Source organism: Hyperoodon ampullatus (genome assembly GCF_949752795.1).
Source record: "Hyperoodon ampullatus genome assembly, chromosome: 8".
In the NCBI taxonomy this organism is placed as follows: domain Eukaryota; kingdom Metazoa; phylum Chordata; class Mammalia; order Artiodactyla; family Ziphiidae; genus Hyperoodon; species Hyperoodon ampullatus.
Window position 1 is genome coordinate 28896140 of NC_136921.1, and position 17605 is coordinate 28913744.

A 17605-nucleotide genomic window follows, 5' to 3' on the forward strand; every position below is an offset into this window, starting at 1 on the left:
AATACATTAAGTATTTTCAATATTGTTAATTGAATTTTTCATATTAAATTAAAAGAGGCTATTCTGATTTACAATGTCATTTCTCTAGTTAAAATTAAACCTGTCAAAGACGTAATATACATTTTTTACAAAACAAGCAGAGCAGCATTAATAAAACTGCTCATGATTGTAATTTTTATTTTTCTATAATACAACTGCACCCGTGTTACAAAAACAAACAAAAAAGGCATTGCACTAGATGGTTTGAATACTGCCTAAGTCAGTATGTTAACACTTGAGGAATAATGAATGGCCTGATCTATTTCACCACCAGGCTCATTCGCAAGGGTTTTCACTCTGCCAGCTAAGCAAACTTTCTATACAGGTAGATTACTTTCCTCAGCAGTTTTATACAAGCCCACCACACTAATGGGTAAAAAGCCAAGGAGAAGCTGATGCCACAAAAAACAATACAACCCTACTATTTACAATACCCAATAAAGGCCAAAGCTAGAAAACCACTCACTGCTGGATCAAGGAAAAAATTATAAGTAGGACATTCTGTAGGAAAATTTGAATATCTATAAATTTAAAATATTCAATAGACTACAAAAGGGCTTGCAACAGCTTATTCCCCTTATTTTTCTTAGGCTTGGGTAAGAAAAAAGTGAATCTTTTTTATTTTTAAATAAAGTTTTGATGGCATCAAAACACTTCACATTTATAAGTAAGATTTTTATACAATGCAACATGTTCACATAGCTTTCTTGTGCTATCAATTATTCTCAGAATTCATTTTTTTATTCTAAAGAAGAAAGTATTAAGATTTCTTCCTCATTCTTAACTTATCATCATCAAGGTTCTCCAGGCCTCAACGGGGAATTCAAGAGAGGTAAACAGCCATTCAGTGCCTGACACTGAGTACACAGTATATGAAAAGCCTTATGTATCTGGTAGTGGCCTAAACAAGAGCAGCAAGAGGCCAGGTATATAGTTCTACCACTCAAAACAAATTAAATTTTATATCTCCCCTTCATTAAGACAGTTTTAAAAGGACAGATCACCCTTGCAAGGCAACAAATATTGTTTCAGATTATATCATATTGGAATTTTTTTTAGCCACAAAATTACCTAAGCAGCAGCAGTACTTTAAAAAAAAATCGGTTCTTCAAGTCATGGGCAAGGAAAACAAAATCAACATGACACATTATTGTCAAGAGCTATTCCAATGGAGCATTCAAGCTATACACGTGGTACTGAGACTGAAACAACGTGATTACAGCTGTGGGAAGACACCTGCCCCTGGAAGTGCTCCTGACTGGGGTTAGGGAAATGGACAGGATAAATAACCCTAAGTCTCCTGACAGAAAAGATAAACAGCTGCAAAATATGTTTGCATTCAATATGAGATGCAAAATCCATGTTCCTGACACATGAGCAGTGAATAATGTTCCACATCTTTCAGCCCTGTACAACTCCTTTACTGGCCTTTGATGTCAAAACTAAAATCGTCATTGTTCTGTAGATTTTCAAAAGGCACATCACATGTTAAAAAAGAAAAAAAGTGCTTATCATCAGATCAGTAGTGAGTCCTTGGTCAGTTTGTTTCTAGTACAGAACCATGTTTCTAATAAGCACCAAACACCAAACTAATGCTTTCGTTTTCTTGAGCAAACTTTCCAAAATGTTCCTATTTTACATACTTAGTCTCTTTAATTGGAATGTAACCAGATTTCTTTCTTTTATGTGAAAGTTGCAATAGAAACGTGCTACTATAGGAAGCCTGAAAAGAGTGGAATCCTTAAAACTTTACAAACCCCAAATTATCCTTATTACGGGAAAGAAACCAAGAGAAAATATTCGGGGTTGTGTTATTTCCTCAAAGACAGTTTAGTATACTTCTGATCACTTTTTAAATAAACAAAAACTCTAGTGAACAATAAGTTTCTCACTAAGAATATCTTAACTGTTAACATTTCTCAGTAGTCAGAACTGGTCTAGAAACTGGTACAGAAAGTTAGAAAACAGGGATGTCCATACTGGAAACTTCTTAATTTTATAGATGCCACATAAATTGCTAGTTATATTGAAAAGGATACTTTACCTTTATAAAAAATAAAGCAAGTGCTTCTCTCACCCAATTTATTGGATCAGGCCTAATTTATTTTGTATATTAAAAAAAACCCTTCATTAATAATTATCCCTTTGGGGATTTAGTCACTGTAGACTAATTTACTAATGTTTCCCTGAAAGTGGGAGAAAAACCTAGAGTATGAGCATGTGTAGACAAGTGCAGTTCAGCATATTACTTGCACAAAAGCTGTAAACAAGCTTAAAAAAACAGCTCCAGAAAAAAGGCTTAAAGTTAATGGCTGTAGCCTCCTGTCACCCACAGACAAGTAGAGACAGAACTTGAAAAATATCAAACACACTTGAAAACAGGGCAAGATCCAGAACATGACAGGATTCTCAATTTAAGTCAAATTCCTCAGTAAAACAAGAATAGATTGCATCAATCTGTTTGTTTAACTGGCCACTAATAAAATAATTCAGAATTTTTTTAAGGTTTCAGAAATTCTGATAAGAGGTAACATTAAAGTGTTACATAAGAAACACAAAACAAATTCACCAGCTCTACAAATGCTTTCTAGGTAAAGAATCTGTCCAATATGATGCTGGGAGAGTCATAATCTATGAGACACTGTTTTCTCAACAGGATTGTTAGCAAATATGACAACCCATTTTTTCACCCTATCTCATCTCTAACCATACATTTGTCCTCAGCCCTTTGAAATGTGCCTAGATTTCAGCTTAAGTGAACAAAATGTTCATGCAACGTCCCAGCCTATGGATAGCTCATTTGTAGGTATCAAAAACCAAAGTGCAAATCCATGGAGTTTTAACCCTTCAGGCTACAGATGGCCTCCACAGCTGCAGAACTGAAAGAGCTTTCCATACAGTGGTGAATGTGATGAAGGAATAAAATATGTAGCTTATTTTTAGTCCTTGGTTCCAGGCCCCTTTTCTTCCTGGTCCATTTCAAAATATGTGCTTTATTTCAGCAGTTCAGACCCAAGCCTGTCCAGTGGTCTGGTACCATCAGGAAATACTTGTCCATTGCTTCACAAAATCTGGTCCTATACAACTCTGGAGAGACCACAGTTGGCATTTTACCTAGGATTATGAAAGGGAAGAGGGAAAAGGAAGCTGTTACATAATTGATAAGACAACTGACTTCAACGGCTATGTTCTTTCACGTAAACAGACATAAAATGCCATGGTCTGTAAACAAACGCACCACGGCGGGCTCAGAAAGGAGGGAGGGTGTTCACTGTGCCACATGACAAGGGACAGGTCCTTCTTGGTAGGAGTTTTTTTTTTTATTTTAAAAGATTCTCTTGCTTAGAGATGAGAGATGTCTAAAAGCACAAATGGCGCTGGCAGCTCTCAGAGAACTTAGAGGATTTCAAGTGTTAATTCAGGACAACCTGTTCAGAACTTCTGGCCTTTTTAACTTATCATTTTGAGAACCTCTGGCATCTTAACACAAATTTAAAACCCCGTATTTCCCCACCTAAACAATTCCCATTATTATTTGATTACCTTGGAAATGATGATAAAATCAAAGATAACCACTTATATTTTAGAATTTTTTTAAAGTATCCATTTAGTATATGTTAACTGATGAGGAAGATAATGAGAACAGTTTAAAGAGTAAACAGAACAAAAATTCTGCTCACCTTGTCCTCCTAAAATTCCTGTTGATTTCACAACCATCTCAAGTTTTTTGTCCCATGTAAATGTTCGGATATAATCTGTTGCAGGGGGCGAGATTAGCAGTAAAGGTTCTCTTAATAAATATAAGCAGATGACAACCGTAATTACCATTACTATTACTTCTACAATAGTTATTGAGTGCTGGCAGTACTGCAGGTGCGGACAATATGCCAGGGACTGTCCTAAGGGTTTTTACCATATTAATTCATTTAATCCTCATAACAACCTCATAGGGCTTCATCTTCAAATGACTTTTTTTTTTTTTTGCGATACGCGGGCCTCTCACTGTTGTGGCCTCTCCCATTGTGGAGCACAGGCTCCGGACGCGCAGGCTCAGCAGCCATGGCTCACGGGCCCAGCCGCTCCGCGGCATGTGGGATCTTCCCAGACCGGGGCACAAACCCGTGTCCCCTGCATCGGCAGGCGGACTCTCAACCACTGCGCCAGCAGGGAAGCCCTCAAGTGACTTTTGAATACAGATATTTTTGGTAAAAATAATGAAAATGGAAATGAGGAACCTGAATAAAAGGTACCAGAACAGAAAAACTATTATTTTTAAAATTTCAAATGAAAGTTTGTGAAATTATTCAATAAGCTATTACTAGACCAGATAGTCTTCAAATTTTACTCTGGCTTCAATCATGAACTATACATAAGGCATGCTCGTCAACTTACCTATAATTCCAACTACCAGCTCATTGCTGGTATCATCTCGCCCAACCAGCAAAGAATAATCTATAATGAGGTGGCTAGAAAGGAAGTGGGAGTCGCTACGGATTGAGGCTCTCAGCACAGCTTTGGAATGAGAACGGATATACAGAGGGTTGTCTCGAACCATCTTTAAGAGATTTTCATCCAACAGGACTACATCACAACTCTCTTTCCCGGTATCGGTTTTTACATTTCGATTCCTAAGTGAACCCTTCAAATCAAAAACCTAGCAGAAAGAAAACTCTCTGTCATTTATGTGTGAGTTGTTACAACTGGTTAATTAAATTAAAAAGGCAGAAAGCGTCCTTGTAGCCACTACTGTTATAAACACTTTAAAATTTAATTTTAAAACCTAATAACTTATATAAGTCACTAAATGCATACACTGTAATTGTATAATACATAAAACACATGGTGATGTAATTGTATCATATGAAATTAATAGCTAGGTACTCATTTATTGAAATATTTCAGAAATATACTGACCCACTTAATCAACTGTAAGAAACATTAACAAGTAACTCCAAAAATATATTGTTGAATCATAAAGCAGTTTAAAAAACAGATGCAAACATTCAGAGGAAACTTTAAGTATTGATACCAAAACTGCAATTACTTAGGACAATGTAGAAACAACAGCATATCTCTAGGAATTTCTGGGCATTAGGAAAAGCAACGCACTGAAAGGTCAGGGACTTGGGTACTAGACCAGTGCAACCTGAAGTGTTATTCGACAGACCACTGCTAGACAGGCTTTCCTGGCTCATGATGACAGAGAGGCTAGTGCCAGAATGTAAATCAATTACATCATTAAACCCACAATTTAGTACAGCAGATGCTTCTGCCATAGCAAGACATTCTCGATGAAGAAAGCAGTGCATTAAATTACATTCTATTGATTAGTACAAGCTCTTATCTCACCATGGACTGGAAACAGTTCAAAGACCAGCACATTGACGAGTACTGTTCTAGAATCTAGACCAACCTGAGTTCTAGGCATAGCTGTGTGACTTTGATAAAGTACTCAAAGTCTCTGAGCCTCAGTTTCTTCATCTTTAAAACTGTTATGTTGCAGCTGCCTTCTTTTTCTATAATTCTGTGTTTCCAGGATGTTGGATATGTTAAATTTTAGGACCAGTCCACAATATTCCTCTTTATTCTTTCCTACAGGGTTCAATAACTCAAAAGTTAAATTTTGCCTAGTAACCAAAGTTTAATATTTACTATCAAATATCATGTTACTCTCTGATTCACTATGTTCAGGAACCAGAAATACAAAGGGTAAATGCTAGCTAAATGCTTTGCATAGTCCAGTATCCTTACCTGTGCCATCTTTCTCCCATAGAAAAGATTTTCCATGACAAGGAGATCTAGCTTCTTCTCAGTGTTGTTCTGGGAATTCTTATAACCAATTCTGTAAACTCCAAGAATCTTGGCCAATGCAGTGGGCCTCTAATCAAGAAAAAAGTAAACTCTTATCAAAAAGGACTATTTATGAATATTATGCTTAGTGAAATAAGTCAGTGAAAGATAAATACTGTATGATATCACTTATATGTGGAATCTAAAAGTAATACAATTGAATGTACATGCAAAACAGAAACAGACTTAGATATAGAAAACAAGCTTGTGGTTACCAAAAGGGAAAGGGAATGGGGGAGGGACAAATTTTTTGAATGAGATTAATAAACTACTCTGTATCAAACAGATAAGCAATAAGGATATATTATATACACAGGGAATTATAGCCATTATCTTGTAACAACTTACAATGAAGTATAATCTGCAAAAATACCAAATCACTATGCTGTACACTTGAAACTGATATTGTAAATCAACTATACTTCAATTTTTCAAAAGGATTATTTATAATTTAATACCAATATCTGGATTATTCATGTATCACCCAAACATGATTTTCTATTAATATGATCAGTCAGAGGACCTTAAAACAACTCAAACCTTTGAATCTATGCAGCAAGTAAAGCAGCAATGCCAACGAAATTATTAGATCTTTAACATTCTCCCAAAGGGTAATCGTTTTCAATTTCTCAAACTCACAAATTTTATTATGACATAATTTCTCCAATAATAGGCAATAAACCCATAAATGGAAAAAAAAAATCTATGTGACTCTTTCATACTCACGGGAGGGTCACTGCTTCATGACAAGTGGGTAATCTCTGTCTATATATATATGTAGGAAAAAGAGTTTGAAATCCCTGCATTCTACCACACCTCAATAGCATAGCAGAGATCTAGTCATGTTCTGTTCACATATTACCACGGAGAAAACTGCCATTAGGACTCTCAGGATGTGAAAAAGCCCAGTAAACTTACAGATCAAGGTTTGGGTTTCTACCTTTTGTTGAACGGCATTTGTAATATAATTGAAGTAGTGTGGTGCAAAGTCAAGGAAAGACTGGACTTCCAGACGAGGCATTTGCTTCAAAATGAATCTATCATCTAAAAGGCAAACATTTCATGTTTATTCAATTGCAGTATTTACTGAGGTATTCCAAAATAAATCATTCTAAAAATCCCAAATGATTTGTTTGCTTCACATTTTTAAGGGATATTTTCTGACACCACTGAGAAGATTTTGATCAGAACACAGTTCTCAAGTAATTGAAGGTTTGGAAGGGCTTCTGAGGATTTATATAGTCAAGAAACCTCTACTTTTGACAGTACCACACCTGAAGTCATAGCTAAATGATCTATTTTTTTTTAACTACCAAGTAAAATGTTATAAATTCCTTCGTTGAATCCAATAAGTAACAGTTATGAAAGTTCTTATCTAGCACATCTTTCCTGATGCATTTTCTCAAATAATTTTGCTTTCAGTGAGTATGAAAAATGGAATGTGAAATAAAAATGGTCATGATCTTCTGTAAAACTTTGTAGGTTAAGAACTTGGCCTTCTGGTTTTCAGGTCAAATGTTTCTATTTTTATCTTTCTCTCATGAGCTCTGAGGTACCTTTTGAGTCTTCTAGAAGTTCTCTGTTATTATTTACATTTGGAAACCTCAGGACTAGAAAGAATTTAGTAAGGATTTGATCAATATTTGTCTCTCATTACACACCATACACCATATATTCTTTTAAATATGCTTCTTTCATCCTCTCAAGCATAAAAAGAAAAACATGTTTGCAAAAAGACAGTATCGTATTACCTCAGTTCAAGGGATTCATAAATTATCCAACGGAAAAAGATGGATACCGCTTAATTAGAAAACGATTAAAAAGACTTACCTTCAGTCGCGTAAAAGGCAGCTCCTGATTTGCCTCCTCGGGCCTGCCACGGAGAAGAGTGAGAAAGGGAACGAATGAAATCTTCTTCGCTGCTGCCCAGAATCACTTCTCGCATCTTATGAAACTCTCCCGCATAGTAGAGCCGACAGTAAAACTTGGCGTTGGCATCGGAAAATTCTATAAACAGAAGTGTTTTTTCAAAAAAAAGCTCCTCTGGATCAGAAATACCTTTTCCTTTTCCTTCTTGCTCACTCCCCACCCCCACCAAATGCAATCATTTACGTTTCTCCACGATAGCATTTTTTACATTAAGTCTACTACATCCCTGTTTATCACAATTCAGTTAAAGTTATCTTCAGGAAGGATTAAAGAGCATCTTATGACCGCCCTTCATATTTCTAGAAAACTCAAACAGAAAATAAGACCCATTTCTAATTTTATGCTGGTTACTGTATTTTCATCATTGTACTTTTACATCTTAAATGTTTCTATAGTGTTATAATGCTGAATAATAAATTTTTGGCACTCACATGTACACACACAATTCTAGATGCCTTATTAAGGCTCTGTGGCTCCAGATTACACAAAAAGTAATTATTTAAACATCAGACATTGCATTAAATTATAATTTATAAACTAAATTATAATTTTAATTAAATTTATAAATTTCCTTCTAAATTAAATAATGTATATTTTATAAACTAAATTTAGACTAAACAAATGTTCATCAATACACAGACTTAATATTCATTTCAAGAAGTAGAGTATTTATCTAGTGAGAAGCTGGAAGCTTCAAATAATGGAGTTTGCTCAATTATAGTCCTGGTCCCCAAACCAAAGGTATTTATCTCATACTTACGGAGCTCCACATGAGGATTTGTGAGTTGTTTCTTCTGTGTATCTCCTCCATCTACTTCATCTAAAAGATTTAACATCATTAGTAAAGCCAAAGTTTTAGATAGTTATCAGGTCATTTTGTCTGTTCTTTTCCCCGTGATATAATACTAAAAACAAGTCAATTCATGATATCCTAGTCAAGTCACTCTCAAGCAAGCATCATGTATACAATTAACTGTATAAATTACAATAAAAATCTATGTACCTTTTGAAAGATCAGTTTTTAGATTAAATATCAGAGAATTCAGATTGAAGAATAATTTTTCTTATAGTTAAGTAATCTCTATGATAGCAATAAAATAACTCAGCTCTAACATCACAACTTTCTGTGGCTTCTTTACCAGAGTTTATGACCAGTTTTCCCTGTGTATGGAATAATGCTTCCCCAATAGTCTGAGATGCTTTCTTTATCATATACTAAGATATATGTACAATATAGAAAATATACTAGTCTCTACTTCAGAGCTATTTTTTTTTATTTGACTGATTTGTCTGGCAAACCTACTGCCAGATCCACTCTAATTATTGCAGAGTTGTGATACATTTTAATATCTAGAAGAACAAGTCATCCACTAAGTTTCACATTTCAAAATTATTTTTTTCAAAGCACCAATGCCTTCCAAGGATCACAGCCCAATAGCAGCCTATAGAATACTTAACGCATATCTTAATTACTGATGAAAACTTACCATGCAATTCCTATTTTTTAAACTAATAATTCATGATCTAACCCAGGGGTTGCCAAACTATTCCTGTAAAGGGCCAGGTGGTAAGTATTTTACTCAGTTGCAACTACTCAACTTGCCAATATAATGCAAAAACAGCCAGACAGTAAGTAAATGAAAGGGTGTGCCTGTGTTCCAACACAACTTTATTAACAAAGACAGGTCAGCATAGTTTGCCAACTCCTGGTCTAATAACCCTGTATTCAAACACAATCAGGTAGATATATTTTTTAAATATCCAAATGAAGGTGGTTATCAACAGCTTCCACTTTACAGAGACTGGAAAAGAAAGGAAACGTCTGAGGGGGTAGTGGGATGAAAACATTTGAATATATACTGTGAGCTACATAGTGAAACAGATGTTTTACATGTAAAATGTCACTTAGTCCTCAGTAAACCCAGTAAACCTTGGAAGACACTGCTTTTCCAGTTTACGAGTACAGAAAGTAAGGATTTCTGATTCCACCACACAGTAAGTGATAGCAATGACATCTGAAACCAGTTGGATCCTCCAAGCACCATGCTTTTCCCACTCTACCCCCATCAAGGTGTGAGAAGAGAGGGAATGCCCTGGTCTCAGCAATAAAAGCATCTACTTCAAGCTATAAGGAACATAACCAACTAAAATAAGTAAATTGAAACCTAGAATAAGCACATTTGGTCTCCTTTAACACACCTTGAGGCTCAATGCCTTGATTCTCCGTTCCCTCCTTGCCCGTCTGCCCAACCTGGTAGTAAGCACTATCTGCTCCACGTAAGGTCTCTCTCTTCTGGGAAGAGAGATCAGGGCTTTTCCCTGCTGTCCCTCGGAAGAAGGACAACATTCCAGAAGCCTTTTTGGCTAAAAATAAGAGGTAACATATTAAGTACAGGTCACTGCAGGTAGAAAAATAAAAATTTTCAACTCATTCCTTTGTTAGCAGTAACCATTATATGAGAGTAATAAATATGAGTAACACTGATAGTTTTATTTGCACAGATTATTATTCCACATGTTTTATGGGATCTTTAGGGGGCAGTCAAGCACTCTTATTGTCAGAAACATAAAAGAAGAGCAATGTTCAAATAGCTATATACCAAAATGTGAGAAATTATATAGAAGGCCTTTTAAAAATATCTTTCCAAGGCTGTCAGAATATCTTAAGCAACAAGATTAAGTTAGGGGTGGGTTCTTACAGTATCACAGTATAGTTAATTCAACTAATACAAAACAGTATTCCGAGCTACAATGCGTCAAAGTTAAAGGTTTTTATATCATGTGTCTTCCTACATTTCAACAGAGCAAAACATACAATTTTAGTTTTAGCATTTTTCAAAAATAAGTAGTACAGGATGACCAAAAATATCACTAAAGCTTGCTCTATACTTTTATTCTCAGTTTTGAGCTTCATCATATCACTAATACATATGATCCTAATCTTGTACATTTACCATTAACAAAACCCACATCAAATGTCGATCATGAAGTGCTTACTTAGGGCAGCAGACACCATTATGGCCTCCTTAATATCCAATCCCACTTTGTTCCTTGCTAACAGAACTCCAGTTTTGTTTGAGGCAGCAATGTGTAGAGTCCCAGGAAATGAATCATGATTTATGTAAGCCAATCAGGACAATGCTGCTTACCACTTTCTCAGTCTCCTTTGCAGTAAAGGGTGGCCATGAGACTCACTTCTAACCAATGAGATTGAAGGGGGAAGGGAATTTCCCAATAAAAGAGAACAGTTGCACCTTGTACCTCCCTTCCTTCTGCCTCAAATGCAGAGATTAAATGGGACATTTTTGACCATAAGTAAAACTTAAGAGAATCAAAGAGAAACTACCCCTATGTTGTCATGACAATGCTGAGTAGCTGAACCAATGCTAGCAACTGTCTACCTGCAGTTGCTATCTTAGAAAAATAAACTGTCATTCAAGACCCAATAGTCACTTGAGTTTTCTGCTACTTGTAGTGAATATTCCTGACAAACTCAAAGAGATCCAAGTTCAAATCCCAGCTCCCCATTACTTGTGTAACCTTCAGCAAATTGCATTATCTAAGTCTTAATTTACTTTCTGAAAAATGGAGATATGTCAAATAACTCTTATGGGGTTATTATGGGAATTAAAGGAGACAATACATGAAAAGTTCTTTTCACAATGCCAACAATGCTACAAAAACAAACAAACATGCAAAAACTGCTGTTATATTTCTTCAGTTATATGCTTTAAACTGAAAGCTCTAGCCAGGAAGGCAGATTCTGCTTCTTTTTGCATAGACCTATGAGTTTCTAGGAGTTTCAAATTCAATAAACTTAAGGTAAGAATCAAAGAAAAGTGAAATATGTACAAAAGAAGATATACAAAAAATTTTACATCCATACTATATTTCAAAGACCAGAAGTAATATATCCTTGCCAGATGGCATTTCTTATTTAATGAGTTTTCTTCTTCAAACCACAATTACAAACAAAACTAGGAATTACTTCTCCATTTGTAATCTTACTTGGTTGTGGTTCTACTTCTGCTGTACGGTTTGTCTGTCCTCCACTGATCTCAGGTAATCTAATAGGGCTGCTACTCTTTGGTCTGCTGTCTAAAGTACTAAAATGAAAAACAAAAGAAAAGTTGGTTTTATATGATTCAGACACAAAATAGCAAGTACTCTAATTCCTGTATTAATCTACCCCCCACCTAACCCCACCCACAATATCAGAAATCTGATTCATAATTTATATAAACACAGGGTTAGCATGGAAGAAAAAGGCTTGAAATGTCTACTGGGCTTAAGAAAAAGCAAAATGATAAAGCTATAAAAGCGTATGGAAAAATATATGAAAGTATAGGCCCTTATAATATTTTTCACAAGTCTATCAGAGCTATATTAGCATCCATAAGTCCAACAATTATGACAAGTTCTGTCTCAAATGTCTAAAATACTGAACACACTTAAAGAACTGGTTTGGTGGGAGGCTGTTTTATTTTTTAACTGTTAAGATCTTTAATTATTATGGAAAATTCATAAATACTTTACTAATTTCAGAGGTACTATTTTTTAAACGAAAATGATAAAGAGAACTTAAAATGTTAAAAGCTTAAGTCTGTAATACACAATGAACTTCTATGACAAATTATCAGAAAATTGTATCCTAAGAGACTTAAGGTCTTTTGCTATACCTGAATTTTGTTCTATCAACTATTGGCTAAAGGATGAGTGCCACTGACTATATTCTAGAAACTTTTATATTGACAATAAGCTAAAATAAAATTGGAGTAGGAGCACCTAGAAAATGATGACGTAGCTCAATGAAAATAGATTTTACTCAATCGCAGATCACCTGTTTGTTGAAAGCCCTTCTTCAGCACTGTTCCGCAGAGTCACTTTGGACAATTCCTCTAAGGCATTCCGGTATTCTTTACAACTTAGGGTAGAAATAGGTTGAAAATGTTAAACATTATGGTCTTCTTTTAAAGTAAATCATATGCTTTAGAATAAGCTTTGCATTGTAGAAACACAATCATTGTAAGCATCCATAATTAAACAAACACGAGTTAACTAACAAGTTATCAAGTACAAGCTTCATGAAGAAGGTCAATGTCTTCACAAGAAATAATACAAAATATGACCCAACACACCAACCAGGCTCAATATCCTAAACTATGATTGTCAAGGCCTCCACACTAACATTTAGATCAAATGCCTTCAGGGGTTGAACAGCTAACTGAAAAGCATGAAACTTCGCTGTTTAGTATAATAGGAAAGGAACTTAGAGTACTTTTCAACTTAAAGGTACTGAACTTTAAGAAAAAGCATATTTTTTTAGTTTGCATTGGCCAAAAACATCCAACTCTTGGACTAGCAGTCTGGAAGCCCTGATTTAGATAAATCAGATGTTAGGGAACAAGGGAAGCATCTTAGCATGTATTATTTTTCCAAGACATTAGAAAAAGGTGACCTCAACTAGAAAACTTGCTTCCTCATAGTACAAAATATATGTTTTTCTTGGCTGACTTTCTTGCCTTTCTTATCTATTAATGTAGTATGTCTAACCAATAAAAGGAGAAGCAAATACTATCTTCATAAACGTCAAAAGGCAAAGATAAAAAATTTATCATATGGAATCTTCTAAAGGAAAAAAATTCCTCATTATCCAAATAGTAACTCTAAACTACATAAATGCTGAAGCCTATAAATCTATCTTGTTTACCCCTGTATACCCAGTACCTAGTATACCACACACTGCAGACATTCAAATATTTGTTGATAAATGGACAACTTGTAACCAATATTAAAAATAAAATTTTAATTTCCATGTCTTCCAAGAGGAAAAAAAAAGTTTTTTATTAAACATCTTAGATTCTACTTAAACTAGGTTCTACCACTGCCAAGGTACCATTAAGGTTAAAAAGCTTTATTCTTTTAGACATGATATATAAGTATTTTTAAAGAGGGGTCCTTCTTTAAGACACATGATAACTGTGGGCATGTAAATGGGTTAGGACATAGGAACAGCATTACTCTAAGTAAGGAAACTTTACCTGCTATGTGTGGGAAGCAGGGAGGAAATGAATGAAGAATACAAAAAAGACATTCAGATGATATAAGGCAGATATGTTCCAAGTATTATGTCAATAAATAAAGCAACGGAAAGGATACAATGGATTCATATTATAACACAGAGAATGGTTAAAGGATATTAAGGATTAGTAAATAACTTGCCTAGTTAATTTAATTATTAGGAGCTTAAGAATCATCCTGTTATTATTTGGGTAAAGAGTACATTATCAGATACAAAAAGAATAAGCTGTCACACCCAAAGAATATATTCTTTTCCTTATATTTAATATTTTACATTTACTTATATTTTGCTCTACTCTATGTAAAAGAACTCAAAATACAGCGATTAATAAATATACATAAAATATAAAGATACAACCATAGGTGAAAAAGCCCCATGAATAATACCTGAGAGCAAAAGCAATGATGGAGCTGGGCTCCTTCTCACAGACTGCAATGGGCACTCGTTCATGTTCATACATTAAGTAGTGTTTATCTGGGTCACTGTTCAAAATTTTTAAATATATAAATCAGAACAAAATTAGCAGAAAATCACATATACAAACCATTAGCACTATTACAAGTAAATCTCAGGACAATTTTAAGTTAACTAAATAATGCACAATTACAAGAATATAATTAAGCCAAAATGTATGCAGAACTTGAACAAACAGCCAAGGAAAATACATCAACAGAAAGTTTTTGAAGACAACTGAAAATTATCAGAATTGTTTTTCAAATCAGAGCGTTCTGGAATCATCACTCCAAACAAAGCTTTCCACACTAGCAGTGTAGAAAGCCAGCCTATGTTTTTCCCCACTCTGAGTGAGTCCAGTACAAACAAGATCACATGAAAACTTGTATAGCCATTGCAATTCATCATCACTATTAAAAAAGCATCATGTCCTAGTAGATTACTGGGTCAGTAATATCCTCATATACAATCAGCAATATGTTTTTATGATTATGAGATCAATAGATGTAGCAGTATACCTTAATAACATATATATATATATAAGCAATTCTTTTCAGAATCAGTACTCTTAAGCATTAAGTAATATTAGTTAATGCTTTTTTGTGGGGGGGGCGGTTGCGGGCCTCTCACTGCTGTGGCCTCTCCCGTTGCGGAGCACAGGCTCCGAACGCGCAGGCTCAGCGGCCATGGCTCACGGGACCAGCCGCTCCGCGGCATGTGGGATCTTCCCAGACCGGGGCACGAACCCGTGTCCCCTGCATCGTCAGGCGGACTCTCAACCACTGTGCCACCAGGGAAGCCCAGTTAATGCTTTTTTAATCCACTCATTTACTATATAATGATTACATGTTCTACAAATTATAACAAAAGACATCTCTTTTACTATGATGAAGTATAATTTTGGATTGAGAAATATATACAGTTAAATAAACATATTTAAATATGTAGAGAGTATATCTATAGAGAGATTTTTTAAATGAAGTAAAAATAAAACCACCCAACAGCCACTGGCTTTTATAATACTTACAAAGGAAACGGAATAGGGTTATAGCTGTTCCCTGGAAGCAAATTTGCAAAGATGGCTTTCATGGTTGATTTTTCCTTCACTTGGCTGTCTGCGGATCCCAGCAAATGTCCATCAAATACATCTAGAATGAAAAATGTTCTACTTTTATGTTAATATTCAGAAAGAGTAAAAGAAAGTATAAAGCGTTAACTATATTTCATTTCCTTTTTGGAACAGACACGTGCACACCGTAATTACCAATTATGGTGTAAAATTTTTGATCTAGGAATAATGACTATCAAACAGGAAGCAATAGTGAAGCATACATAGCACTGACCCCAAGTGGCTCATTTTTTTTTTTACATTTCAACATGTTTGAAGTTGAGATCATCCTGCAACCGATGGCCTCTTACCATCACAGGGCCAGGCGGCAGCCATGACGTAATTACTGGCCGAGCATGCGTGAACTCAGTCACAGCTGTTCCTGTTGCCACTTCAACTCAGTTATGCACACTGTGGCTATTACATCTGAGTTTAATTGCAATTTAAAAGATATTTCTAAAGTTTACGCTACAATTAAGTAGTTGGTGCTTAAACAGAAAGCAAGGAAAGAAAAAAGATATAAATTTGTTATTAGTGAAACAAATATTTTTTGTTAGACAAATGGCTGCAATTTTTCTTTCTTTCTTACAAGGCAAAAATCATGTGCTTTAATGAGACTTAAGAAAGTAATACCCCCAGAAAGTAGATGAAGCTGAATAACATTTTGTTACTGAGATATTTACATGTCAAGCAGTGCAACTGAAGAAGGGATATAGTAAAAAGCTACATCTGAAAGAGCCCTTTCAATAGTAAAAACTTTAAATCCTAAGGGCTAAGAAAGCATTGTGTCACAGCACTCAGAGTGTTTGTCTCTATTGGATGAAGTGCAGTAAAAGTGACTTGACCTGTACCTTCGGAACTGCTGGTGGTATCAAGTTCTGGGGGCCCTCCCACAGCCTGCTCTGGCACGCCTTCGGGAGGAGTGGGCAGCTGGAGGTGGGGGGAACTGGTGGAGCTCTGGCTGGACAGGGTAGCTAAGAAGCGGTCCTCTAAAGAAAAACAGAGTGCAAAGGAGTCACTTTAAAACATTATGTCCATTTCTATCTAACAGCAATGTTTTTAAAATGCCAACTCCTATTTCTGCTTCATAAACCAAAGAATTTTAGCTTCTTAAAAGTTACGTAGGCTATTTCAGTGCGTATTTTAGAAATGGATACAAAAATCCAGACAGGTTATATGACTTGACCCCAATCAGATCTTAGTGACAGCACTGTGACTGGTAACCAACCAATTCCGGCTCCTATGCCATATTCTTTGCACTAGACCATAATGCCTACCTAAATATTAGTTCATTCAATTTAATAGAGAATGCAATTATGACACTACTGGGGGGAAAAATCACGTGCTTATTCTCAAGGGGGAAATTCAGTTACTTATGATAGAAAAATGCCAAGAATTCTGAGTTGAGCTCTTGTTCTACAAAGATAGTCTAAGTAAATTTCCCTACCAATTTTCTCGGATAGCACCTAGAAAAGTTATTCTATGAAAATACTGAGGAAAAATTAAGTCTGGAAAAGATTTTAGTGATATAAAAATATAAATTAAACTTTATAAGATTTTTTCCATGAAACCTGGCAGTTGACTTTATAACAATCAAGACAGAAATTCAGTTTCCTTTTGTCTTTTTGTTCTTTCCCTAAAAGCAATCTTCTCTATTTATCATGTATTTCTATATCCTAGCTTATCTTATGCAATGTACTTTATGATAATCTTAAACTTAGAATGCTACAAACGTTTTACAGGAAGGAAAAAAAAGTCTATGTCCAATTGCATCAGAAAAAAATTCTCAATATTTAGTAGCTAAAAACAACTTATAGACTAAGAAATGTCTTAAATTCAATGACAGGTGATCACCAGACTCAAGGACCAACCTTTTTCCCCATTTTGAAGTCCTGGAGAAGCATTCCGTGGAGATGCATCCATTGCACTTATCTGTAGAGAACAAAATACTTTGTTCTTAAGGAAACATTAAATTTAAAAATTTAAATTAAAAAAAAAATTTTTTTAACCCAGTGAATCTTAACCATTTTGGCCTCAAGACCCTTTCAACCTCTTAAGAATCATTAAGACACTCAGATAGCTTTTGTTTATGTGGGTTATATCTTCCAATTTTTCCTTATTAGAAAATTGAAACTGAAAAAGTT

The 17605-nt window shown here is 35.1% G+C and overlaps 1 protein-coding gene across 2 annotated transcripts in view; it reads right to left on the minus strand.

The window, feature by feature from the left end:
* Positions 1–3037: 3037 nt before the first annotated feature.
* PIKFYVE (phosphoinositide kinase, FYVE-type zinc finger containing) overlaps positions 3038–17605 on the minus strand; it is a gene marked incomplete at both ends in the record, with an annotated part of 69370 nt that continues 54802 nt past the window's right edge. For both annotated transcript variants that reach the window (XM_079710610.1, XM_079710611.1), the window contains 14 exons: positions 3038–3153; positions 3720–3794; positions 4432–4693; positions 5791–5919; positions 6830–6933; positions 7720–7896; positions 8579–8638; positions 10018–10182; positions 11827–11924; positions 12659–12742; positions 14287–14382; positions 15381–15501; positions 16313–16450; positions 17333–17393. In XM_079710610.1, coding sequence (XP_079566736.1) covers positions 3038–3153; positions 3720–3794; positions 4432–4693; positions 5791–5919; positions 6830–6933; positions 7720–7896; positions 8579–8638; positions 10018–10182; positions 11827–11924; positions 12659–12742; positions 14287–14382; positions 15381–15501; positions 16313–16450; positions 17333–17393 — 1686 coding nt within the window. The remainder of the gene's footprint in view (positions 3154–3719; positions 3795–4431; positions 4694–5790; positions 5920–6829; positions 6934–7719; positions 7897–8578; positions 8639–10017; positions 10183–11826; positions 11925–12658; positions 12743–14286; positions 14383–15380; positions 15502–16312; positions 16451–17332; positions 17394–17605) is intronic.